This window comes from Anomaloglossus baeobatrachus, chromosome 2, assembly GCF_048569485.1.
Source record: "Anomaloglossus baeobatrachus isolate aAnoBae1 chromosome 2, aAnoBae1.hap1, whole genome shotgun sequence".
Classification (NCBI taxonomy): domain Eukaryota; kingdom Metazoa; phylum Chordata; class Amphibia; order Anura; family Aromobatidae; genus Anomaloglossus; species Anomaloglossus baeobatrachus.
Genome location: NC_134354.1, coordinates 627,534,110 through 627,561,842, shown reverse-complemented (window position 1 = coordinate 627,561,842; position 27,733 = coordinate 627,534,110). Strand labels below are relative to the sequence as shown.

The following is a 27,733-nucleotide window of genomic DNA, read 5'->3' as shown; positions in this document are numbered from 1 at the left end:
AGGACTCTGCGGCCATTTTCTTGAAGTACATCGCGTCGATCTGCGCATGCGCCGCGGCCATTTTCTTGAAGACAATCTAGTCAACTGCGGGAGATTCAAAGCAGCCAGCTGGCAGATCAATGGTCCTTGCTGCCGCGACACCTCATGAGCTCGCAGTATCGCTGACCCTCCACTGCCACACACTGAGCCACGACATCCCCTCTTCCGAGCAGATCAATAGCACCTGCCGCTATGACACCCTTAAGCAGTATCGCCGACCCTCCGCATACTGACCCTCTTGAGCCGTGACACTCCTTTCTTAGTGTACGCAGCATCGCCCACCCTGCCACCTGGGACCTTTTGAGCCGCTCCCCCCTGGTGAGTATGACTCTCGCAGAATTACATTTTAAAATATGTAGCGTTCAATGCTTTCTCAGCCAAAAAAGTTCCCGACTCCTGATATAGTTGGTATGATTTTTTTATATTCACTTAGTTTATTGTTTATTTCACAGTTTTCCTAGTCTACTGCCTTATGTTTTACAGCATATTAGAACCTTCAGAAAAGTTAAGGTCAAAGCAGTGGAAACTACGAGATGTTTCTTCGGTGGTTTGAACTGGTTTTTGAGGTCTTCAATGATTGGTCCAGGTGTATTTAGGAGGGAAGATTACCTTGAAAAAAGGAGCAGTCGCCAGAGATCCAGCGCCAGAAGAATAACAGTGGTTGTAAAAGCCCCCGCTTTTTTTGTAGTCTAAATTTTTACTACTCAGTCATGATGGTTATTGATGGTGGCGGTGGGGCATACGCGGACATATTTATTACTGTATATTCATTATTTTACTTATGTAAATATGAATATATTATGTATGGTTAATAAACATTGTCGCCTCAATTTAGCCAAAATGGTGGGTTTAGTTTTTTATTGAAGATTTTAATGGTATTTAATAACAAATTATCTATGAGGTTTGTGTTAACATAAAAAAGTAGAGAGCCATTTACTTAAAGACAACACAACGTCGGGCTGTGACTTTTTGCTATACATAAAGTGCCTTGCGAAAGTATTCGGCCCCCTTGAATTTTTCAACCTTTTCTCACATTTCAGGCTTCAAACAAACAAAGATAAAAAATTTAAATGGTGAAGAATCAACAACAAGTGGGACACAATTGTTAAGTTGAACGAAATTTATGCTTATTTTAAACTTTTGTAAAAAATAATAAATTGAAAAGTGGGTCGTGCAATATTATTCGTCCCCTTTACTTTCAGTGCAGCAAACTCACTCCAGAAGTTCATTGAGGATCTCTGAATGATCCAATGTTGTCCTAAATGACTGATGATGATAAATATAATCCCCCTGTGTGTAATCAAGTCTCCGTCTAAATGCACCTGCTCTGTGATAGTCTCAGTGTTCTGTTTAAAGCGCAGATAGAATCATGAAGACCAAGGAACACAACAGGCAGGTCCATGATACTGTTGGAGAAGTTTAAAGCCGGATTTGGTTACAAAAAGATTTCCTAAACTTTAAACATCCCAAGAAGCACTGTGCAAGCGATCATATTGAAATGGAAGGAGTATCATACCACTGAAAATCTACCAAGACCCGGCCATCCCTCAAAAATTTCATCTCAAACAAGTTGAAGACTGATCAGAGATGCAGCCAAGAGGCCCATGATCACTCTGGATGAACTGCAGAGATCTACAGCTGAGGTGGGAGAGTCTGTCCATAGGACAACAATCAGTCATACACTGCACAAATCTGGCCTTTATGGAAGAGTGGCAAAAACAAAGCCATTTCTCAAAGATACCCATAAAAAGTGTCCTTTAAAGTTTGCCACAAGCCACCTGGGAGACACACCAAACATGTGGAAGAAGGTGCTCTGGTCAGATGAAATCAAAATTGAACTTTTTAGGCACAATGTCAAACGATATGTTTGGCGTAAAAGCAACACAGCTCATCACCCTGAACACACCATCCCCACTGTCAAACATGGTGGTGGCAGCATCATGGTTTTGGCCTGGTTTTCTTCAGCAGGGACAGGGAAGATGGTTAAAATTGATGGGAAGATGGATGGAGCCAAATACAGGACCATTCTTGAAGAAAACCTGTTGGAGTCTGCAAAAGACCTGAGACTGGGACGGAGATTTGTCTTTCAACAAGACAATGATCCAAAACATAAAGCAAAATATACAATGGAATGGTTCACAAATAAACGTATCCAGGTGTTAGAATGGCCAAGTCAAAGTCCAGACCTGAATCCAATCGAGAATCTGTGGAAAGAGCTGAAAACTGCTGTTCACAAACGCTCTCCATCCAACCTCACTCAGCTCCAGCTGTTTGCAAAGGAAGAATAGGCAAGAATTTCAGTCTCTCGATGTGCAAAACTGATAGACACATACCCCAAGCGACTTGTGCTGTAATAGTAGCAAAAGGTGGCGCTACAAAGTATTAACGTAAAGGGGACGAACAATATTGCACGCCCCAATTTTCAGATTATTTTTTTTATAACAGTTTAAAATAAGCAATAAATATCGTTCAACTTCACAATTGAGTCCCACTTGTTGATTCTTCACCGTAAAATTTAATATTTTTATCTTTATGTTTGAAGCCTGAAATGTGGGAAAAGGTTGAAAAATTCAAGGGGGCCCAATACTTTTGCAAGGCACTGTAGCTATATATGCACTATGTGAACAGTGCTGTACCTTGCCATCCATGTACCTGTTATTGTAATAAACACACATACATACACACGGTGTATATTGTATATACAGTTAGGTCCAGAAATATTTGGACAGTGACACAAGTTTTGTTATTTTAGCTGTTTACAAAAACATGTTCAGAAATACAATTATATATATAATATGGGCAGAAAGTGCACACTCCCAGCTGCAATATGAGAGTTTTCACATCCAAATCGGAGAAAGGGTTTAGGAATCATAGCTCTGTAATGCATAGCCTCCTCTTTTTCAAGGGACCAAAAGTAATTGGACAAGGGACTCTAAAGGCCCTGTCACACTAAGCAACATCACTAGCAACATCGCTGCTAACGAACAACTTTTGTGACGTTGCTAGCGATGTTGCTGTGTGTGACATCCAGCAACAACCTGGCCCCTGCTGTGAGGTCGTTGGTTGTTGCTGAATGTCCTGGGCCATTATTTAGTTGTTGCTGTCCCGCTGTGAAGCACAGATCGCTGTGTGTGACAGCGAGACAGCAACAACTAAATGTGCAGGCAGCAGGAGCCGGCTTCTGTGGAGGCTGGTAACCAATGTAAACATCGGGTAACCAAGAAGCCCTGTCCTTGGTTACCCGATATTTACCTTTGATACCAGCCTCCGCCGCTCTCACTGCCTGTGCTTCCGGCTCCTGCTCTGTGCACATGTAGCTGCAGCACACATCGGGTTAATTAACCCGATGTGTGCTGTAACTAGGAGAGCAAGGAGCCAGCACTAAGCATTGTGCGCTGCTCCCTGCTCTGTGCACATTTAGCTGCAGCACACATCGGGTAATTAACCCGATGTGTGCTGTAACTAGGAGAGCAAGGAGCCAGCGCTAAGCATTGTGCGCTGCTCCCTGCTCTGTGCACATGTAGCTGCAGCACACATCGGGTTAATTAACCCGATGTGTGCTGTAACTAGGAGAGCAAGGAGCCAGCGCTAAGCATTGTGCGCTGCTCCCTGCTCTGTGCACATGTAGCTGCAGCACACATCGGGTTAATTAACCCGATGTGTGCTGTAACTAGGAGAGCAAGGAGCCAGCACTAAGCATTGTGCGCTGCTCCCTGCTCTGTGCACATTTAGCTGCAGCACACATCGGGTAATTAACCCGATGTGTGCTGTAACTAGGAGAGCAAGGAGCCAGCGCTAAGCATTGTGCGCTGCTCCCTGCTCTGTGCACATTTAGCTGCAGCACACATCGGGTAATTAACCCGATGTGTGCTGTAACTAGGAGAGCAAGGAGCCAGCGCTAAGCATTGTGCGCTGCTCCCTGCTCTGTGCACATGTAGCTGCAGCACACATCGGGTAATTAACCCGATGTGTGCTGTAACTAGGAGAGCAGGGAGCCAGCGCTCAGTGTGCGCTGCTCTCTGCACGTGTAGCTGCGTGCGGTGGTAACCAAGGTAAATATCGGGTTGGTTACCCGATATTTACCTTAGTTACCAAGCGCAGCATCTTCCACGCGGCGCTGGGGGCTTGTCACTGGTTGCTGGTGAGCTCACCAGCAACTTGTGTAGCGACGCTCCAGCGATCCCTGCCAGGTCAGGTTGCTGGTGGGATCGCTGGAGCGTCGCAGTGTGACATCTCACCAGCAACCTCCTAGCAACTTACCAGCGATCCCTATCGTTGTTGGGATCGCTGGTAAGTTGCTTAGTGTGACTGGACCTTAAGGGCTGCAATTAACTCTGAAGGCGTCTCCCTCGTTAACCTGTAATCAATGAAGTAGTTAAACGGTCTGGGGTTGATTACAGGTGTGTGGTTTTGCATTTGGAAGCTGTTGCTGTGACCAGACAACATGCAGTCTAAGGAACTCTCAATTGAGGTGAAGCAGAACATCCTGAGGCTGAAAAAAAAGAAAAAATCCATCAGAGAGATAGCAGACATGCTTGGAGTACCAAAATCAACAGTCGGGTACATTCTGAGAAAAAAGGAATTGACTGGTGAGCTTGGGAACTCAAAAAGGCCTGGGCGTCCACGGATGACAACAGTGGTGGATGATCGCCGCATACTTTCTTTGGTGAAGAAGAACCCGTTCACAACATCAACTGAAGTCCAGAACACTCTCAGTGAAGTAGGTGTATCTTTTGAAATAAAGGATGTTTTTTTACTTTTAACCACGAGGATTTGTGCTGGATCCACCCTTCTTTCGCTCTATTTCCATACAACCAAAGCTACCCAGTTCATGAGTGCAAAAAAGTGGAACATTCTGCAATGGCCAAGTCAGTCACCAGATCTTAACCCAATTGAGCATGCATTTCACTTGCTCAAATCCAGACTTAAGACGGAAAGACCCACAAACAAGCAAGACCTGAAGGCTGCGGCTGTAAAGGCCTGGCAAAGCATTAAGAAGAAGGAAACCCAGCGTTTGGTGATATCCATGGGTTCCAGACTTAAGGCAGTGATTGCCTCCAAAGGATTCGCAACAAAATATTGAAAATAAAAATATTTTGTTTGGGTTTGGTTTATTTGTCCAATTACTTTTGACCTCCTAAAATGTGGAGTGTTTGTAAAGAAATGTGTACAATTCCTACAATTTCTATCAGATATTTTTGTTCAAACCTTCAAATTAAACGTTACAATCTGCACTTGAATTCTGTTGTAGAGGTTTCATTTCAAATCCAATGTGGTGGCATGCAGAGCCCAACTCGCGAAAATTGTGTCACTGTCCAAATATTTCTGGACCTAACTATATATCTATCTTGTATATGTCTATTTGCAAACCACTCTTGTGAATAGTATTTGGCTTTATTGCTGCATATGCTCATTATTTCCCACTATGTGAACAGTGCCCTCTTTTATGCTCTAGTCATTGCCCATTTTTGCCTCTCTAATGCGGGCGTCACACAATATGATCTATCGTGCGATCGTATCCGCCCCTGTCATTTGTGTGTCACGGGCAAATCGCTGCCCGTGTCGCACAAAGTCGTTAAACCCCCGTCACACGTACTTACCTGCTGAGCGACGTCGCTGTGGGCGGTGAACATCCACTTCCTGAAGGGGGTGGGTGGTTCGGCGTCACAGCGACGTCACACGGCCAATAGAAGCGGAGGGGCGGAGATGAGCGGGACGTAAACATCCCTTCCACCTCCTTCCTTCCGCACTGACGGCGGGACGCAGGTAAGCTGTGTTCGTCGTTCCCGGGGTGTCACACGCAGCGATGTGTGCTGCCCCGGGTACGATGAACAATCTGCGCAAATAAGATTAAACGATTTTTTAAAAATGAGCGACGTGTTCACGATTTACAACCGATTAAGAGTCGCTCTTAGGTGTCAAACGAGACAACGTTGTGAACGATGCCGGATGTGCGTCACGAAAACCGTGACCGCGACGACATATCGCATGATAGATCGTCTCATGTGACGCCTGCATTACGCTATGTGCCCACGTTGCGTTTTGTCCCTGCAGAAATTTCTGCAGCGATTTGAACAGCACACGTGCGCTTCAAATCGCTGCAGAAACAGTCCGTAATGAAAAGCAGATTTCATGCGCTCTGGATGCAGCCCCTCCCATAGACAGAGCAGGAGCTGCATCCAAAGCGCATGGAAGAAGTGACATGTTGCTTTTTAGAACACAGCTCTTCGGCAACAGCTGAATCGCTGCGTTCTAATACGCCACGTGGGCATGGATTAGGCACAATCTTCATAGATTGTGCTGGGGACGCAGGACGCATGCAGTTACGCTGCAGTGCAGAACGCAGCGTAACTGCATGAAAATACGCTACGTGGGCACAGAGCCTTAAGGACACCAGCATCTTTCAGCTGATTATCTAATCTGTAATATTGAATGCCTTGCCTCCTGCCACGAGTGTTTGTAGTGTGCTGCCACCTGCTGGTCTGCCACTTTTTAATTAATTTTTGTTTCACCTGTTTATTAATAAAGTTTTCTACATTTTTCTGTTTGTTTGTACAGTTTTTATTATAGGATTTATTTCATATTACTGTACATAGTCTTAATTAATGGTCCATGACATACAGTCAGGTACAGACATTTATAGCAAGTCTTTTTACATCTACATGTGCAATTTTGTCGGCCATTTTTTGCCTTTATGAATCAAAGATTGCGGCCAACTACTCTGAAAAGCTGCAGGATTTTAGAGAAAACATATTGAAAAGCTGGGGCTAGAGGGAGAGCCCTGACTGTAATGGCAGCCCGCTTGGCCAAGTTTTTCCCACAGAGTTGTAATTGATTAAAGGGAACCTGTCAGGTGCAATATACACCCAGGACCACGAGTAGTTCTGGGTACATCCTGCTAATCCCTGCCTAACTGTCCCTGTATACACTAGCATAGATAAAGGGATCTTTAGAAAAAGTATTTCTAAAGATCCTTTATGATATGCAAATGATTGCAGGGACTAGTCCAAAGGGCGTTATTCCCCCTGACTAGTCTGCCCTCTTAGCATGTTTATTAATATGGATAGTGACATTAAAAGTAAAACAAACAAATAAGACACCAAATGTATTGACTGTGTGGATTCTAAAAAATGGGTTCAAGACAATAAAATGAGACATAGCCATACACACCTTCTCCCCTGTGGCTCCAGGCCAGGACCTTTTATTCCCTTGGTCACAAGCCCAAAACCAACCGTGAGTTAATAGGATTATATTGTTATTTGCCCATACACTAGGCACATCAGAATGGCTGGAGCCCCACACAGATGTACTAAGGCACAGGTTTCTCTCTCTTATAAGGAACCTGCAGAAAATTGGGCACCATTCTCAACCAACCATGCCATGCTTACAAGGTAAATGCATTTGTTTTCCTAAATCTGCAGTAGAAGCGAGATAAAAAAAACATGTAATACATCTAAGGCTAGTTTCACACTTGCGTTGAACGGTATCCGTTGCATTGCGTTGTGTGACGGATGCAATGGATGCGTTGCATATAATGGCACAACGGATGCAACGGATCGTACAAAACAACGGAAAGCTGTTTTTTTTTTTCTTCTTTACAGTTTTACCGGCAGCAGACTATTGTGAATGATCACTATTGTGAATGATCAGCTGATCACCCGGCGGCCGGGCGCTCAGCTGATCGCTCTCAAAAGCCGGCGGCCGGGCGCTCAGCTGAGAGCTCTCACATGCCGGCGGCCGGGCACTCAGCTGAACGCTCTCACATGCCGGCGGCCGGGCGCTCAGCTGAACGCTCTCAATAGCCGATGGCCAGGCGCTCAGCTGACTGCTCTCACATGCCGGCGGCCGGGCGCTCAGCTGAACGTTCGACCACCGAGAGACAAAATAAAGTTTATGTGATTTAAAAAAAAAAATGCATTCGCAGTGAAATCCTACGGATTGCGCTGCTCAAAAAAAGTTACATGCTGCGTTCCTTCCGCCCGACGCAGCATCAAAATAACGACGCTGCGTCGTCCAGCGGATGCAACGCTGACACTTGCGTTACAGTGCATCGTCCATACAAGTCTATGGAGACTAGCGCAGTGCGTTAACGGACTGCGCTATTCTCCATAGTGACGGACTGCGCTGAACGCAAGTATGAAAGTAGCCTTAATAGAAAAATATGCACACCAGTGACTATGCAAGGGGAATACATGTAATAGCAGAAACTGCTGTGTGTGCTGTGTTACGTTTTTTAACTGCATGAGAGGACACACACAAGCTAGGGACCCCAACGTAGAGAAATACTTTGGCGTAGTGTTGGGGCTCTGTTGCATTGATCAATTCAGTAGCTAAATTTCTCTTTATTCATATGTTCATGGCAGTAATGCAGATTCCATTTTTCACATTTCATTCTCACATATAGCTATTGAATTTTTCATGTCAGTATTCACACAGCAGTTTCTGCTATTACATGTATTCCCCTTGCATAGTCACTGCTGTGCATACCTTATCTCCATATAGTGATGTTTTTTTAGGTTTTTGCACCCAGTTCAGACATAGAATGGAGTTCCAAACGTTATTCCTTTTTTGTTAATAGAAAAATACACCTATCCCCACTTATCACTCATTTATAACTGTACTAATAATTTACTCTCAAAAACTACTCAAATCTGTCTACAGATCTGTCTACAAATGACACTTTCTGCCACTAAAAACCTATGGAGACATCCATGCATGATACAGGTCAAATTATGGCCAGAAATAGGGATTATCATCATAAAAAAACAGGATGGTGTATTTTGAAACGTTACCTAAAAGTTGCATTAGACTAAAAAAAACACACCGTGCATGTCAGCCAAAATATAGCGCTAGGTAAGATTTACCGAGCACAATACAAGCCCCTTCACAAGCTTCTTAGAGATAGGAAACATAACCTACAATAAGAAACATCGTCCGGACTGACAAACACCATACGGACTAAGGCCTCTTTCACACGTCCGTGTAAACAAACAGGTTTGCACGGTCCGTAGTGTAGCTGTGTGTGTGTGTGCGCGCAAGTGTCCAGCGTGTGCTATCTGTGTGACATCCACATAGCATACAGACAGCATGAACTTCTATACTCACCTGGCCCCAGCGCTGCTGTTTTTGGTGCTGCTGCTGCTTCAGGGTCTGCGGTGCAGTGAATATTGATGAGTGGGCCCGGAAGCAAAAGACAGCAGCTCTGGAGACAGGTGAGTTTAGAAAATAATTTTATTTCAAAAGCATGAGTTTTCTCTGTTACGTGTCACACAAATCACATCAGTGTGTGGTCCATGTGACATTAGTACTGCTGGCGGAAAACAGACATCGCTGTGTGCAGCACACAGACATGCGTATGCTCCACACAAAGTATGTTGGGTTTACGTGTTTCCGTTCCGTGTGAAAACGGAAGTCACACATACTGAGAAGCATGTGTGAAGGGGCCTATAAAACACCATCCGGACTGAGAATCGTACGCCGCAATGAAAAACTCCACCGGGGCAGAGAACTCTTTCACACGTCCGTGCAAAACTCACACATTTTGCACGGTCCGTGGTGTAAGTGCTTATGTGTGCGCGTGTTCAGTGTATGTGTTCAGCATGCGCTTGCGTGTAACATCCACATAGCACACGGACAGCATGAACTTCTATACTCACCTGTCCCTGGCACTGCTGCTTCAGGGTCCACGATGCAGTGAATATTCATGAGCTTAATGAGCGAGCCCGGAAGCAAGTGACAGCAGCATTGAAGACAGCAAGGCTGGAGACAGGTGAGTTTAGAAAATCATTTTATTTCAAAGACACGTGTTTTCTCTGTTACGTGTCACACTGATGTCACACGGATCACATGATCACATCAGTGTTCGGTCTGTGTGACATCAGTGCTGTTGGAGAAAAACAAACTTGTCTGCTGTGTAGAGCATGAATTTTGATGGGTCTACGTGTGTCCATATCACACGTACCAGAAAGATGTGAAGGTGGTGTGAAGGAGGCAGAAGAAACATAATCCGGAATGAGAAACACCAACCGTCATAAAGCCGCTTTCACACGTGCACATGGTCCGTTGTGTAGGTGCGTATGTGTGTTCAGCGTGTGCTGTCTGTGTGCTATGCGCGTGGCAACCACATAGCACACAGACAGCATGAACTTCAATAGTCACCTGTGCCTGGAGGGAAAACTCCAGCCGTCACGGGGAAAAAAAACCCAAAACAGCCGTCACGGGGAAAAAATAGCATTTACGAGAAACACAATCTGGACTAAGGCCTCTTTCACATGTCCACGCAAAACACAGACACATTTTGCGTGGTTTGTAGTGTAGGTGCATAAGTGAGTGTGTGCGTGTGTGTTCAGCATGTGCTGCTGCTATGCATGTGACATCCACAATGCACACGGACAGCATGAACTTCTATACTCACCTGTCCCCAGTACTGCTGTTTTTGGCGCTGCTGTTTCCGGGTCTGCGGTGTAGTGAATATTCAGGAGCGGGCCCGGAAGGAAAAGACAGCAGAGGCGAAGACAGCAGCGCTGGAGACAGTTTAGAAAATAATTTTATTTCAAAAACACAAGTTTTCTCCGGTATGTGTCACTGTGTCACACATAAGTGTGCGGTCCGTGTGATAGCTGTACTACTGAAGAAAAACGGACATGTCGCCGTGTGGAGCACACAGACACACGTCCATGTGAAAACACGGAGGTGTGCTGAGACCCATTGATTTTGATGGGCCTATGTGTGTCTGTGTCTCCGGTACGTGTGAAAGCGGACGTTTCTCGTACCAGGAACAAAGACGTGTGAAGGAGTCCTAAGAAACATCATCCGGACTGATAATCACGATCCGGACTAAGGCCTCTTTCACATGTCCATGCAAAACACATGTTTTGCACAGTCCGTGGTGTAGGAGCGTGTTCAGCGTGTGCTGTCAGTGTGCTATGCGTGTGTCATCCACATAGCACACGGACAGCATGAACTTGTATACTCACCTGTCTCCAGCACTGCTGCTGCTTCAGGGTCCGTGGTGCGGTGAATATTCATGAGCTTAATGAGCCCAGAAGCAAGTGACATCAGTGCTGAAGACAGCAGAGTATAGAAGATCATTTTATTTCAAAGACACGAGTTTTCTCCGATATGGGTCACACTGACGTTAGAAAGATCACATCAGTGCGGCCAGAGAAAAACGGATGTGTCGCCGTGTGGAAAATACGGACACGTCTGCTTCACACGGACACACGTCTGTATGAAAACACGGAGTGGTCCGGAGAGCCGGAGACCCATTGATTTTGATGGGACTACATGTGTCTGTGTCTCCGGTACGTGTGAAAGCGGACGTTACTCGTACCAGGAACACAGATGTGTGAAGGAGGCCTAAGAAGCACCGCACGGACCGACCATTGCCACCCCTCGACCGGGAAACACCATGCGAACCATTTTGCCCTAAAATAAGGCTATTCAGCTTTTCCTGAACTACAACCTCTGACCTGTAAAGCGCTACGGAATATGTTGGCGCTATAGGCATAAAGATTATTATTATTTAAATTATTAATAACTCCCACATGCCAGGAGTCTGTCAGACATGATGGGAGTTGTAGTTGCTCAGCAGCTGGAGGCCATGGGTGGGAGAAGCTCAGATCTGCTGGGACCCCCGGGGTCCATCTCTGGGGGCTCAGCAGTGTACAATGCCTCTTCATACCTTCTCCGTCATCCTCTTGATCTTTACCACCGCAGAATCCAGGCGGCAGAGCCGGACCGATCAGGTCCCGGGACATCTTGAATGGAGGAGTGCTAACAGCGTGACGTCACTACTTTGCGCCACGTCTTCCGCCCTGTTATGTCGCAGCCAGAGCCATGCTGGTAGGATGATTAGTAAATATTCTTGAACCCATTCGCCATTCTGATTCTATTATACGGACACGGTGTTATCGGCACAGACAAAAGCAAACATAGTCCAAAACAGACGCGATTGCTTCCGAATTGACATTTGCGTTCCAAAGACAATCACGTGATGTGTGCTAAGCTCGTGCGCCGCCATATTTGATTCGGGCTTTCCCATGAATCGTCACTTGATGTGTCGCGTATAATGCTATATGCCATCTATCAGTGGCTGCACACTGGTGCGGTGTGAGGGCCGTAGGCACGTATATGCCGGTATAATCCTGGGCAGCTGACGGTAGACGGATTCTTTCCCGTGTCCTGACCCCATATGTCACCCGGAAGTGAGCGCCACATGTGCGCTGTTATCATGGAGCAGCATGCCGCCTATCCTGCTCCAGTGCTCCGGCCACCGGCGTTCTCTGCTAACTCTGGTCCCGGGCACACAGCACCCTGGCACGCACCACCGAACAGCGGACATCATGGCCTCTGGTCTACAGGGGCACCAGCTGCACCCTGGCATGGAGGATGGCACCAGTGGGGCTCCCAGCAAGGACAGCAGCGCTCTGGTGAGTATACTGCCCTGTGCTCCGGTAGGACATAGATCTGGGTACATGGGTACGGGCTGTCTGTGGGCGCAGGGTGGATTCTGGGCGTAGATCTGGGTACGGGCTGTCTATGGGCGCAGGGTGGATTCTGGGCGTAGATCTGGGTACGGGCTGTCTATGGGCGCAAGGTGGATTCTGGGTGTAGATCTGGGTACGGGCTGTCTATGGGCGCAGGGTGGAATCTGGGCGTAGATCTGGGTACGGGCTGTCTATGGGCGCAGGGTGGAATCTGGGCGTAGATCTGGGTACGGGCTGTCTATGGGCGCAGGGTGGAATCTGGGCGTAGATCTGGGTACGGGCTGTCTATGGGCGCAGGGTGGAATCTGGGCGTAGATCTGGGTACGGGCTGTCTATGGGCGCAGGGTGGAATCTGGGCGTAGATCTGGGTACGGGCTGTCTATGGGCGCAGGGTGGAATCTGGGCGTAGATCTGGGTACGGGCTGTCTATGGGCGCAGGGTGGATTCTGGGCGTAGATCTGGGTACGGGCTGTCTATGGGTGCAGGGTGGATTCTGGGCGTAGATCTGGGTACGGGATGTCTATGGGTGCAGGGTGGATTCTGGGCGTAGATCTGGGTATGGGCTGTCTATGGGTGCAGGGTGGATTCTGGGCGTAGATCTGGGTATGGGCTGTCTATGGGCGCAGGGTGGATTCTGGGCGTAGATCTGGGTATGGGCTGTCTATGGGCGCAGGAAGGACCTGGTGTGTATGTGGCGCCACAGGATACTGCACCTCACTTAAAGTGCAGTATTTATCATGGATATGGAAGAGGTCGGTGTCGGTAACAACCACCATCACACTCAACTAACACATAACACAGGGTTTTGTCACTGGGACCGGGCTCGGGTAGGTGCTGGGGTGGTCATCACGAGGCATGGGACCTCATGCCCACTAGTCAGGGACCCGGGATGCGGGGCACGCACAGGGTTAAGGTAGGAGCCATCCGTCACATATCAGTCAGTCAGCACCAGACACTGTGCAGGTGAGGTCGCACTCAGGAGCAGACCAACTAGGAAGCACAAGGACACGAAGAGACAGGGGCCCGTGGACTGGAGCTGGAGACTCGACATGGGTTTTTAGGAAAGAAAGGTTATCCCTGGATTCGCGGTGAGTGCAGAAGGCAACCGTGACCCGTTCCACGGCCCAAGAGCTGGGGTGGAGAGAAACCATTGAAAGGTGATGGGCAGAAGGGAACGCCGGCCTCGACCTCCGAAGTATCCAGGATCGGCTGAGGCCCATCACAGCGTAGCCCGGTGCTCCAAAGTCAGTGTGCTTCTACAAAGTAAAGACCTTGAACTGCACCAGCTGTGTCGTCCCCTTTTCCTGCCGGCGCTTACAGCATCGAGTCCCTGTGTCTATAGAGACTACTACCACCGTCATCCTCCCTGGGGCATAGCTCTGCTCGTGGAGAGCTGTACTAACTGAGCTGCATAGCTATCCACATAAGAAGAGAGAAGCAATCCCGCAGCAGTGGCTAACCTTGGCCGCACACCACGGGTGGCATCACAAACAACTACCCCCATCCCCAGCCTTTTATTGACACCCGGGGTCACGGAGCTGGGCAAGGCCACCGCGGCGTCCCAGGAAAAGTACTGCGGCCCGGTGACGAGTAACACAAGACCCCGTGGGCGCATTATGTAATCTGATACTTGCTCTGTAATAACGGCACCAATCTTTTCTGAATATTACCGAACGGCTGCTGGAATTCCATATGAGAACAATGGACACCAAGCAAAAAGCTCTGTTTGTTCTATGTGAATATTGTATCAGGACCTCCGCAGTCTGCGCTCCATGCTTATACAGCATGGATGGGCAGGATGCTGTAGAAGATATAGGGGGTAGTTGGAATTTTTTCCCTAAACAGCAAAGAACAAGGCTTTATTGTAGCTTCTGTTCTAAACCACCAATCTCTGCTTTATACAGCAATTCCTGGTAGACCACAATAATTGGTGGATCCCACCATGTGGGAAAATCGGCTGAATGTATTGTTCTTTTTGATGACATTGTTTGCAAATTGAGCGCCCTAGTGTCTTCAGATCCTAAAAAACCTATAGGAATTTTCTAATCCCATTGGGTTCCTAAAGGTTGCCTGACCTTAGAACATACATTTTTTATTCCATGTCTCTCACTGTACGTTTATCCCATTACCCCCAAAAAAATAAAATTTTCTTTTGTTTTGTATTGCAAAATCTTTTGTGAGCAGGTTTATGTCCGGCCTGGCATTGCCCAGTAGTAATGTCTTCCCTGGCGGGTGATTGCCGATACACTACATTCTGCTCATTCGTAAGGGTAGAACTACATTCAGGTTTTGAGGGATTAGTCCAAGTGATCTGGTAAACCCATGGGATTGCTGCGTGTTATATGCCAGAGACTTGCTCTGCTCCTGATGACCTTTTGGTATTATCTGCGACCATCACGGATTTACAATGGTGTTAATATTATCTCAATGAGTCTAATGAGAAATGTCACGTCTCTGAACACTTCAATCCAGGTTTCCTTTTGTAATAAGAAAAGGCTTTTGTTACTATGGAGACCAGAGAGCGGCGCCAGGGAAGAATGTATTGTTGCCGTTAGACATCTAATATTACGTAACACCATTTCTTACTTCCAATTTCCTTCTTGTGCTGTTTCAGGGGGGCCTTGGCATTATGGCCACAGTCAACATGTGCAGGATGGAAATGGTTGTCATGGGAACAGAGGCGACAAGGTGTAGTATATTATATATCCCTGCGTAGCTGCACGTAGTTTTATTAGAATTAATTCAGATTGCAACCCTTCCATTATTACTTTTTCATTCTGATTTCCTGCATTGTGCATATTAGAGAAAATAAACGTGTGTTTCGCTGTAAGGAGCCCATCACAATTATGGTTTATATCAGTGGTCCTCAACCTTTCTTACCTTGAGTCACATTGAGCTCAGAGATGGTCGTGAGCCACATCAAGAGCCTCTCGTGAGGAGTGACATCTAGCTTCTGTCCAGTCACACAGAGGAACACTCGGAGCCCCCTCTAATGCTATAATAACCAAAGTTTACATAAATCACACCACAACCTTGTACCCACTTCCCTTATAGGAAGTATATTTGCATCCAGAGGTTCTCACCCCCCCCCCCCCCCCAATTCGGTATTCTTGCATCTAGCACTCCGACCACACTATCACATCCAGCTTCAAGCAGCAGTATCATCCTATCTCTAGCTTACCATGCTTAAAGGGAACCAATCACCAGAATTTTCGTATATAAGCTAAAGCCAGTGCTAAACTGGCACTATCAGGCTGATTCTATACATACCTGTAGTGGTCAGCTCGGGTGTTTAGGTTTTGAAATCCAAGAAAGTAAAGTTTATAAAACAATCAGCTTCTTGAGTAACAGCAGCTGAGGAGCAGATAATATCTGGGGGGAGGGTGGTTATTCATAGTTATCCCCTCCCCCCTTTTAGAATTAGCATAAGTATTATACCATCGCTTTACTTTTGCTTGCAAGACCTGTGGTGAGGTCATAACAATCAGCCAACAAAGCTGATACCAGCTGGTCACATGGGTATGAGCTCACACAGGTCCTGCAAGCAAAAGTAAAGCGATGTTATAATACTTATGCTAATTCTAACGGGGGAGGTGATAACTCTGAATAACCCCCGGATATTATCTGATCCTCAGCTACTGTCGCTCAAGAAGCTGATGATTTTATAGACTTTAGGTTTTGAAATCCAAAAAAGTAAACATTCTAGATGATGACTACAGGTGTGTAGAGAATCAGCCTGATAGTGCCAGTATAGCACAGGCTTTAGGTTATATACGAAAATCCTGGTGACTGGTTCCCTTTAAAGAAGCACTCTAATCAAAATGTGTAACCTCTTAATATATTGCAGTCATCACATTCTATAGCACTGTGTACTTAGAATTGGTCATTTTGCTATTTTACCAGTTAATTCTTCTTTTCCTTTTGGTCTAGGACATCCTGTGATTAAAAACAGATTAGGGTCATTCCGTGTCAAGTGGACCAGTGGTCCCCACTCGACGTTCTCCGATTTTGCTGAAAATTTATAAGGATGTACATGTATGTTTGAAAAGAGGTTCTGTAACTTTTTAGGGCCAGATCTCAAATATATTGGGCACTGTTGACCTTTCACTGGAGGACCCCCCAAGGCTGCGGCTTCAGCTAAGAGGATTTTGCAAACTTTGGCACATAGCCATTAGAGTTCTATACTGGCTATGATGCTGAAATTTGGCATACTAGCTCAACTTTTGCTGCTAAACGCGATAAAATTATTACCGGCTATGACAAAACAATATTTCGGCCGCAATTTTGTGTCAAAGTAGCTTGCAAAACGCCTCGCATAAAATTTATGCCAAACTTTGCCCATATATAACTCAAGACCAAAAACCAATAGGAACTGGTGCTTTACCCTGTACAACAAACATCTTCATGACTTTGCATTGCTGCAATATCACGGTCAAAGCATATGTATTTGTGGAAATATTCACACCCACATATGATGAAAAACTTAAAAAAAAAACGAATTTTACCTATTTTTAGGTCAAATTTCCCAAAAAGGGCACCCCTAAAATATATTAATTCTGTTATCATTTGAAAGAGCACATTTTTCTCTACAAGGATCATTGGGGGTTTTTTTGGAGTCTCTCAATTTAAGAAAAGAAAATGGATTTTTAAAACTGGTCCACTTGACACGGAATGACCCATTAGCTGAATCCTTCTACACTTTGTAGAAACAAAGTCTCTTTCCCTGATTGAGTCGTCAGCACCCAAATTAATGGCAGAAGGAGGAAGGGTCAGCTGGGTCAGGAGTTCAAGAAAGGGAATGGTTCAAGTAGGGAAAAGTGACTTCCTTTTTCTACATAGAGCAGAGAAAAGAGAGGAATTAACTGGGTAGAAAGTCAAAATGAGCAGTTGTAAGTACATAGTGCTATACAATATGTTGATTGCAGTATATTAAGAGCATAAAAATCTTGATGAGAGAGCTTCTTTAACTACTCTCTTCACTCCTGGAGCCAGAAGGTTGAGATCAAGATCTGCTTTTCTGTGGCTACCTACTAAAAAAGTCATTATTTGGAGACACCAGGTCTTCATAACTGTTCTCTAGACCTGGTGCTAATGCAGACAATAAGGATCTACTCATCATTCACTCCTGGGCCATATGGGACACAGGCTGCTCATGATAGGGACCCCTAATTTATATTAAAATTTAATCCAATAGAGGTGAGCCCTGGGACCAAAAGATTGAGTGGTAATTGCCTGCTATTTTCTGCACTAATACCTTTTTACATCTCTGCATAACGATTCACATGATGCAGCAATCTTCAAATTCAAGCCTTCGTTTATTGTTAGTCCCTTATCACAAAATGGATAAAGCACGTATCATGCACGTCCTATGTCTCTGTATACGACCTGAAACAGTCTCTGGTCATTTGTTTGTAAGTCGTGTGCAGGGTGGGCTCCCCAGGATACAGCAAAGTCACGCACCAGGAAAGCGACTCTAGGCAGTTGGATTGAAGAATGATTGATTGCTTTACTTTACAAAAACAGCCATCCATAACTGATAGATATAAATACAAGGCCTAAGGCCGACACCTGTGCTGCGCCACCCGTAACAGTGATTTATGTCGCCTTCTCACCAACCTTTGCCTAACCAAGGGACTGTCTGAACAGTTGCCTAATACCTAGTAATCGCTCTGGGAAGCAGGAGTAATTTTGTGTGTGTGAACACGCCCCACCAGTGGTGCAGCACAAGAGCTTACAACTTATCCACCTAAACACAAGCAAATCCCATAAACTCCCTGAACACCCTTAATTGCGGAAGCCTCACAGAGAAGGCAGATGGTAAAGTGGGAAGGCAAACCACACAGCTCAGTCACACAGTCCTGGAAATCTTATAGAGCAACAGTCAATGCAAATGTGTGGCGCTGTCTCTTTAAGGTTTTAAATGTAACTGTAAACTGACACAGCAGAGCCGGCAAGTTTTAGGCCCTGTGTGCACACTGCTTTTTTTTTTTTTGGTGCAGAATTGGTGCAGTTTGTGTTCATAAACTTCATGCAGTCCTTACCAACAAAGTCTATGAGAAACCGGAAATGCTGTGAGCACGTTGTTTGTTTTTGCCTTACAGGTTTTGCGGCAGTTTTTCTGCAGCAAAAAGAAGCAGCATGTGACTTCTTTTCTGCACGTCCCTGCGTTTTTCCTGTTTTGCCATTGATAATGTTAAAAGAAAAAAATGCAGGGACAAAAACGCGAGTAAAAAACGCATGCATTTTTTTTTTGGCCAGAGGTGCGTTTTTCGCTGGAGAAACAAATCTACAGTGTGTGCACATAGCCTTATGCCGGCGTCACACGGGACGATCTATCGTGCAATCGCACGAGCGATCATACCCGACCCTGTCGTTTGTGCGTCACGGGCAATTAGTTGCCCGTGGCGCACAGTCGTCAACCCCCTGTCACACGCACTTACCTCCCGGGCGACGTCGCTGTGGGGGAGGGACGTCCCTGAAGGGGGAGGGACGTTCGGCGTCACACAGCAGCCGGCCAATAGAAGCAGAGATGAGCCGGGACGTAACATCCCGCCCACCTCCTTCCTTCCGAATTGCCGGCTGGATGCAGGTAAGCTGCAGTTCATCGTTCCCGTTGTGTCACACGGAGCGACGTGTGCTGCCACGGGAACGATGAACAACCGGAGCACAGAAGGAGGACCGACATTTTGAAAATGAACGACGTGTCAACTAGCAACGATAAGGTGAGTATTTTTTGCTAGTTCACAGTTATTTGGAGGTGTCACACTGTACGATATCTCTGACGATGCCGGATGTGCGTCACTGAATCCGTGACCCCCGGCGACCTATCGTCCGATATATCGTACCGTGTGACGCCGGCATTACTGTGTGTGTATATAGCAGGCCTGACCAGAATAGTTAGGTGTTTTGGTACCAAAGCATAAAGGGTAGCGTGCACACGGTTCTGGGCTCAGCCTACCTTACCTGGGTACTATGGTGTCCAGCTGCCATAATAAGAGACTCACCTCTCACGGTGATCCAGTATAGCAAGCAACTGCAAAATGGGGAATCTCCGGCACAGGATGCTGCTCACGCGTGGCGGTCCTCCTTGCTAAACTCCAACACGATTTTCCTCCCAACTCACTTCAGGGTTTCTGCGGCAGCTCCTTTCCATTACGCACACCTCTCGCTTTCCCTGCAGCTCTCACACAGCACCTCCTCAGCCCTCGAAGTCCAGTTGAGAAGTTCCTTGAGATGTTGCTATAGTAACCAAACAGTTGACTGCAGATGCAATATAGCGGCCTCTTGTGGCTGGTCAGTAACAATGCATACAATGAAGTGTAGCAGTTCACAGTGGATAAAAGTCATTAATACATTCACATGTTCACCACTTATTTATAGTATTCCGGTATCCGCAAGTAGCCAGCCACTATCAGCACAAACATTGGGCCATGGTCTGTGTTCATAAACATTCGCAGAAACATTTTGGCAGTATCTAATGATGTCTGATACATTGTTCATCTGTTTTGTATTTATTGAGCTTATAAATGAAGGCTTGAAGTATTGTGTTAATCGTTGTGCCGGGATAATATATTGTCATTGATGACACTTTGAGGAGTAAGTGGACTACAAAAATTGCTAATGTCACCCTTAAGGTCCAGTCACTTTTTCAGTTCTTTCAAGGTATGAAATGGCTGGTGAATAGAGCAAGAGGTCAAATCACAGATATGGTTTTGAAAGGTATTATTAATATAATGTATGAAGAGGCTGGGACAATCGGGCTTCATTACTAAGGAGCAGTTACTCGCACCCCCATGTAGATCACTTCATTTGTAGAACTTCTTGATTAACATATAGGAGGTATTCCAGATCTGACAGTTAGGGTTGTTCCAACAGAAAAAATATTATCCAATTAGTAACCACTGAGGTGGCATGTAAATCCGTATACTGAGAATGACGTGATGTACTCGCTTACCTGCTTTCTTCTTAATCTCGGGAATACACGCTATGTCACACTAAAGGGGGCTTTACACGCTACGATATCGTTAATGTTTTATCGTCGGGGTCACGTCGTTAGTGACGCACATCCGGCGTCATTAACGGTATCGCAGCGTGTAACACTTACCAGCGACCTTAAACGTCCTTCAAAGTGGTGAAAATCGTTCACCATGGAGAGGTCGTCCTAAAACCAAAAATTGTCAATGGTTGTTTATAGATCGTATGGAATTGTAGAAAATGGCACTCACCAGATCTTGCCGTGCAGAAGGTTTTTTTTTTTTTATTCAAACGTGGAGGTTACATGTGTGGGGGGAGGGTGGGCGGCTGAAACACTGAGTGTAAGTGCGAAACGGCCGTCGTCTGATGTGTCCAGCGTGCACCCCTTCCCCGCTGCCCCCCCCCCCCACACATGTAACCTCCACGTTTGAATAAAATAACCTTCTGCACAGCAAGATCTGGTGAGTGCCATTTTCTACAATTCCGTACGAAATATTGTCTTCTCTATAATGTGCACCCCAGAGCAGCACCGATCTCTACCTGTGTGTTGTGGACTTTAAAACAGGTGAGCAATTGTGTGAAGCAGTGAGCTGGATCCTCCTCTTATTATTTGGTTGTTTATAGATGTTGTTCCTTGTTCCTGCGGCAGCACACATCGCTGTGTGTGACACCACAGGAACGAGGAACATCTCCTTACCTGCGTCCTGCCCGAAATGAGGAAGGAAGGAGGTGGGCGGGATGTTCGTCTCGCTCATCTCCATCCCTCCGCTTTGATTGGCCGGCTGCTTAGTGACGTTGCGGTAACGTCGCCGTGACGCCGAACGCACCTCCCCCTTGAGGGAGGGATTGTTCGGCAGTCACAGAGACGCCGCCGACCAGGTAAGTGCATATGACGCTGCCGTAGCGATAATGTTCGCTGCGGCAGCGATCTCACGATATAGCATGCATGACGGGGGCGGGTGCTTTTGCGTATATCGCTAGCAATTGCTAGAAATATCGTAGCGTGTAAAGCCCGCTTAAGGCCCCCTTCACATGTCAGTGATTCTGGTACGCATGTTTGCAGTTTTTATATGTACCAGAATCACTGACACATATAGACCCAATAAAATGAATGGGTTTGCACACACATCAGTGATTTTTCACTGATGTGTTTCCGTGCGGCGTACACTCATGTCCGTGTGCTCCGCATGGAGACAAATCTGTGTTTTTTCTGGCAGCACTGATGTCCTACAGACCACACTATGGTTTGATCCGTGAAACACGTACCAGAAAAATCACGTACATTTAAAATAAAAATCTTTTTATACTCACCGTCTCAAATGACGCTGTCTTCAGCCGCTGCTGTCTCCTACTTCAAGGCCGGCTAATTATGCTCATACATATTCACTGCACAGTCAACCTTGAAGTAACAGCTGTAGTGAGACAGTGGCGGCTGGACACAGCATCGCGGGAAACTTCAGCACCATGGACAGCAGCGGCGTGGACAGGTGAGTATAAGTCCCTGATCTCCGTGTATCATCATAGATAGCACACGGAGATCACACGTGTGCCAAAGTCACAGCACAAGGAGAGACATACGCACCTCATCACGTCAGTGGAAAAACTTGCGTATTTTTCACTGACGTGTGAAAGAGACCTTAGAAAAACATTTCCAGTTTTTATAGCCCAATTACCTTTTTAACTTTTGCTTTTTTCTCTGCATATAAAGTGGTCTCCGAGTTAAGATAAATGGTTCTTATTGTTTTATGAATATCTTATTAGAAGAAGAAGAGAAAAGAACCAGTATACTCGCACTACTGTGACACCTGTGACCGAGGCTTTAAGAACCAGGAAAAGTACGACGAGCACGTGTCCCAACACGTCAAGGTACAATAATAATACCGATGTGTGATTTCAAGGGATTATCCAGGACTTTTTTTTTTTTTTTTCTTTTTTCATTTTACACCCTTATGGGGCTAAGAAATTACCAGCAGGTGGCTGCTACCTTCTTCTTCTGCTTTGCATTGTTCTCAAGCAGTGATTCTGCTGCTTACTTTGACCTCATGTCAACAAAACAGTTCTTTCTCTTTGGCTGCTCTGTCAATGGGGCGTCTCTCCAGATGTCATGCTGATTGACAACCGGCTCCCTGCAGTAAGGCAGCGGGGGATCGGCTGTCAATCTGAATGACATCAGCAGTGACACCCCATCAATAGAGCAGGGTGGAAGAGAAGGAGCTGCTCTGTCGACATCACAGAAAGCAGGTGGAATCACCGTCAGGAGGAGTCGTGACTGCCCTGAGCCGGAAGATATTGTCACAAGGCAGGTAATTAGCAACTATCTGCCGGTAAGCTCTTGGCACCATAGGGAAAAAATATCAGTCCTGGATAACCCCACGAACACTTTTCTGTAATGGGCTGCTGTACTCATCAATGTCTGCGCAGTTTAACTATATTTTAGCATGTGATCTATAACTCAGCTCTGCAGGTATAATAAACAATCAATATACCCTCAATAGGTATATCTTATCTATTCCTCTGGGTAGATGTAATTACATTTTTGGAGAGTTTGCATATACAGCCAGGTGCCTTATAGAATTTTATAACATGTAAGACTTTGAAAAATGAAATAGTTTAGTAGTAAAAACGTAATTATTTTATTTGTTGAACATTTTTTGGTAAGGTTTATTCAGTAACTGTTTACACTCTTTGACCAATAAATGCAAACTAAGTACCTTATAAATTTAATGGGAATCTGTCACCAGGTTTTTGATCCCCCATCTGAGAGCAGCATGATGTAGGGGCAGAGACCCTGTGATTCTAGTGATGTGTCACTTACTGAGCTGTTTGCTGTCATTTTGATACAATCAATGTTTTCTCTGCTGCAGATCTAACAGTTAAGGCTACTTTACACGCTGCGATATCGGTACCGATATCGCTAGCGTGGGTACCCGCCCCATCTGTTGTGCGACACGGGCAAATCGCTGCCCGTGCCGCACAATATCGCCCAGACATGTCACACATACTCACCTGCCCGGCGACGTCGCTGTGACCGGCGAACCGCCTCCTCTCTAAGGGGGCGGTTCGTTCAGCGTCACAGCGACGTCACAGCTACGTCACTGAACCGCCGCCCAATGGAAGCGGAGGGGCGGAGATGAGCGGGACGAACATCCCGCCCACCTCCTTCCTTCCGCATTGTGGCCGGGAGGCAGGTAATGAGAGCTTCCTCGATCGTTCGCGATGTGTGCTGCCGCAGGAACGACGAACAACCTCGTCACTGCTGCAGTAACGATTTTTGAGAATGGACCCCCCCCATGTCACCGATGAGCGATTTTGCACGTTTTTGCAACGATGCAAAATCGCTCATAGGTGTCACACGCAACGGCATCGCTATTGCGGCCGGATGTGCGTCACCAATTCCGTGACCCCAACGAGTTCGCATTAGTGATGTTGTAGCGTGTAAAGCCCCCTTTAGGCTATGTGCCCACGTTGCGTTTTGTCCGTGCAGAAATTGCTGCAGGCATTGGACAGCACATGTGCACTTCAAATCGCTGCAGAAACACTGTGTAATGAATGCAGTGTTTCTGCAGAAAAAAAAGCCGATTTCATGTGCTCTAGATGCAGCCTCTCCCATAGACAGAGCGGAACCTACATCCAAAGCGCACGAAAGAAGTGACATGTTGCTTTTTAGAACGCAGCGTTTTGGAACAAAATTTTGGCATCCTGGATGGCACTCTGTCGAAACCCTTCTCCATCCGGAACGGGACCCGGCAAGGATGTCCCTTGTCACCTTTTACTTTACGTTCTAGTAATGGAGCATTTGTTATCGGCCATCAGGAATAACCCGGATATACAGGGTATTCGGATCGCCAACCGGAAACATAAATGTGCCGCGTTTGCCGATGATCTCCTTATTTATCTATGTAACCCTCTTGCATCCCTCCCGTCTCTACTGTTGGAGCTAAACCGCTTCAGCAAATCGTCCAACTTCAAAATTAATTTTGATAAATCAGAGGCCCTAAATATCTCTTTGCCCCTAACAATGGTAAATGCTCTTAAACCAAACTTTCCCTTTAGATGTCCACCCCACGGTAGTATTGGATATTTGGGCATAAAGATCCCCTCTGACCCGGCCAGGCTCTTTCAATTAACCCCTTCAGCCCCGGGGCACTTTCCGTTTTTGCGTTTTTGTTTTTTGCTCCCCTTCTTCCGAGAGCCGTAACTTTTTTATTTTTCCGTCAATCTTGCCATATGAGGGCTTGTTTTTTGCGGGACAAGTTGTACTTTTAAATGAAACCATAAGTTTTACCATATGGTGTACTGGAAAGCAGCAAAAAAATTCCAAGTGTGGAAAAATTGCAAAAAAAGTGTGGCACAATAGTTTTTGGGATCTTTTATTCACGGTGTCCACTATATGGTAAAACTGATGTGTGGGTATGATGCCCGAGGTCGGAGTTTGTAGACACCAAACATGTATAGGTTTACTTGTATCTAAGGGGTTAAAAAAAAATTCACAAGCTTGTCCAATAAAAGTGGCGCACGTTTTGCGCCATTTTCCGAAACACGTAGCGTTCTTATTTTTTGGGATCTATGGCTCAGTGACGGCTTATTTTTTGCGTCTCGAGCTGATGTTTTTAATGGTTGCATTTTTGCGCAGATGCTACGTTTTGATCGCCTGTTATTGCATTTTGCGTAAAACTTGCGGCGACCAAAAAACGTAATTTTGGCGTTTGGAATTTTTTTGCCACTACGCCATTTACCAATCAGATTAATTGATTTTATATTTTGATAGATCGGGCATTTCTGAACGCGGCGATGCCAAATATGTGTATATTTATTTATTTTTTTAACCCTTTAATTTTCAATGGGGGGAAAGGGGGGTGATTTGAACTTTTAGGTTTTTTTTTTTTTTTTGTTTTTTTTAATTTTTTAAAACTTTTTTTTTACTTTTTTTTACTAGTCCCCCTAGGGGGCTATAGCAATCAGCAATCCGATCGCTATCTGCTGATCACAGCTATACCGCTGTAAACAGCAGAAATAGTCACTTTCTTTTTTCCTCTGCTCCGTGCCGAGGAAAAAGGAAAGTGAAACTTCTTAGCAGCAGGCGTCATCACATGACCCTGTGCTAAGATGGCAACCACCGAACGTCACGTGATCACTCATGTGACGTCCGGAGGGGGCGGCGGTAAGTAGAAAACATGGCCGCGCGCATATAGATCTCGCTGCCAGACTTTGGCAGCGAGATCTAAGGGGTTTATGTTCCGGGTGGAATGCGATTCCACTCGGAACATGTAGGCACACATGTCAGCTGTTGAAAACAGCTAATGTGTGCCGATCCACGCCACCTGCCCGCGGCAGGGGGCGGGGCTTACCGGGACACTATCCATGACGGAAAGATCCGTCCATGGTCGTGAAGGGGATAAATTATCAAACTTTTCTGTCAAAGCTCGAGGGAGATTTAGCCTCATGGCAAAGAGGTACTCTTTCATGGTTTGGCAGGATTAGCGCTCTCGGGATCACTGCCTTGCCACGACTGTTGTACTTAATACAGACGGTTCCGGTCTACATCCCGGCAGCATATTGGGCCAAGATACAACGCTTATTCAATCAATTTGTTTGGTCAAAGAAGTGCGCTCGCTTGAGATGCAGCGTCTTAACTAGGACCAAGAAAGCGGGAGGAGCGGGTTTGCCCGATTGTAGGCGGAATTACATGGCAGCCGCTTATGCCAGGGTCCTGGACCTTCTGCACTGCTCTGGGTCTAAGCTTTGGGTTTAGGCCGCAGGATTTATGCCCTTTATCAATACCAACCCTGCCGTGGACCTGGCCTCTCCTCACCAAACATAAAATTGAGATGTCCTATAGCACCAAACAAACATTGAAAACGATACACTTTATGTCATCACGCAATCTCATGATCCAGCCTAGAGGACCCCTTATGCCACTAACTGACAATCCAGAGTTTCTACCGGGAGCATCGTCCAACAATTTTCTGGGCAGCACGAAACTAAACCCCCTGAGATTAAATCAGGTGGCCCCGGAGGGATCCCTCCTTCCACTCCGGGAGATTGTAGAGAACCGCAACTTCAAATTGCGGTTCCATTTTAAATATGCCCAACTCAAACACTTCATAACCTCCCAGGACACTGTCATGGCCCACCGTCCGCCCCAAACACCTTTTGAAAACCTTTTGTAGTGGGTCTTCTGATACGCGCCATGCAATATCCAAGGTATACAAGTTTATGACTAGCGCAGCAGAGACGTCCCCCCCCCCCCCCCCTCGCTTCTGTGCGGCATGGGAAGCAGAGCTCAATCAGACGTTCCCTAGGAATCAATGGGAGCGTTGTTTCCGTCTGACCCACAGGTCCGTGGTGTCCACCAGGATGCAAGAAACCAGCTAAAAATACCTTTCTAGGTGGTACAGGGTCCCAGCATCTCTCCATGCGTGGTGTCCCGAAGTTCCTGATACGTGCTGGCGCTGTGGAGCGCAGGGGGGCACCATGTCACACATCTGGTGGTACTGCCCGAGCTTGTCAGTCTTTTGGAACAAATTACTAGTAGCCATTCAAGAGGTCGCCGGGATTGTAGTCCCAAGCCGCCCAGAAGCAGTTTTACTGTATATCTTTAACATATCTGAAAAGGTGTATAAAAAATCCATCTTAGGCCACCTCCTTCAGGCTGCCAAGACAGTGATTCCACGATGTTGGAAGGATCTTACACCCCTACGCTAGATGAGTGGGTAATGGAGGTGAATGTGATTCACCGAATGGAAATGGTGATGGCCCAGTCACGCGGGCAGACGGTAGAGACGGCCACCAAATGGTTTCAGTGGGAATCATTCCTGTCTGGTAAAAAATTCCTGGAACTAATCTAACTCCCGGAGGACAGGTACCCTGGCCCCCTTTTTCTTCAGACAATATACCACACTTTTGACAAGTCTTGGTCCAACAAACAATGTATCAGTCCTGGTCGCTGCGTCCTACTTCCTATCCTTTCTCCCCTTTTTCCGACCTGCTCTTTCTTCCCTACACTTCATGACTGCTACTCTTCTATGCCTCTTTTCCTTGTTTTACTATCTTTTACGGTTTAAAATGATTATCCATGTATTATTGCAATCATTTATATTCCATTATGATGCCCATGACAGTTGGTTGTCGCTCAGACTTTCGATGAATGCTATTTGTTACAACATGGATCGGTGTTCTTTTCATGTATGCTTTTGAAAAATTCAATAAAACTTTTTAAATTGGCCAAAAAA

General features: G+C 46.1%; 2 protein-coding genes across 2 annotated transcripts in view; one reads left to right on the top strand and one right to left on the bottom strand.

The window, feature by feature from the left end:
- The window catches only part of GPALPP1 (GPALPP motifs containing 1), a 57,933-nt gene extending 45,961 nt beyond the window's left edge, over positions 1–11,972 (bottom strand). Inside the window, exon 1 of the mRNA XM_075336877.1 lies at positions 11,723–11,972. Coding sequence (XP_075192992.1) covers positions 11,723–11,798 — 76 coding nt within the window. The 5' untranslated portion in view covers positions 11,799–11,972. The remainder of the gene's footprint in view (positions 1–11,722) is intronic.
- Positions 11,973–12,088: 116 nt separating this feature from the next.
- NUFIP1 (nuclear FMR1 interacting protein 1) overlaps positions 12,089–27,733 on the top strand; it is an 84,840-nt gene continuing 69,195 nt past the window's right edge. Inside the window, exons 1-3 of the mRNA XM_075336876.1 lie at positions 12,089–12,470; positions 15,142–15,215; positions 22,263–22,367. Coding sequence (XP_075192991.1) covers positions 12,233–12,470; positions 15,142–15,215; positions 22,263–22,367 — 417 coding nt within the window. The 5' untranslated portion in view covers positions 12,089–12,232. The remainder of the gene's footprint in view (positions 12,471–15,141; positions 15,216–22,262; positions 22,368–27,733) is intronic.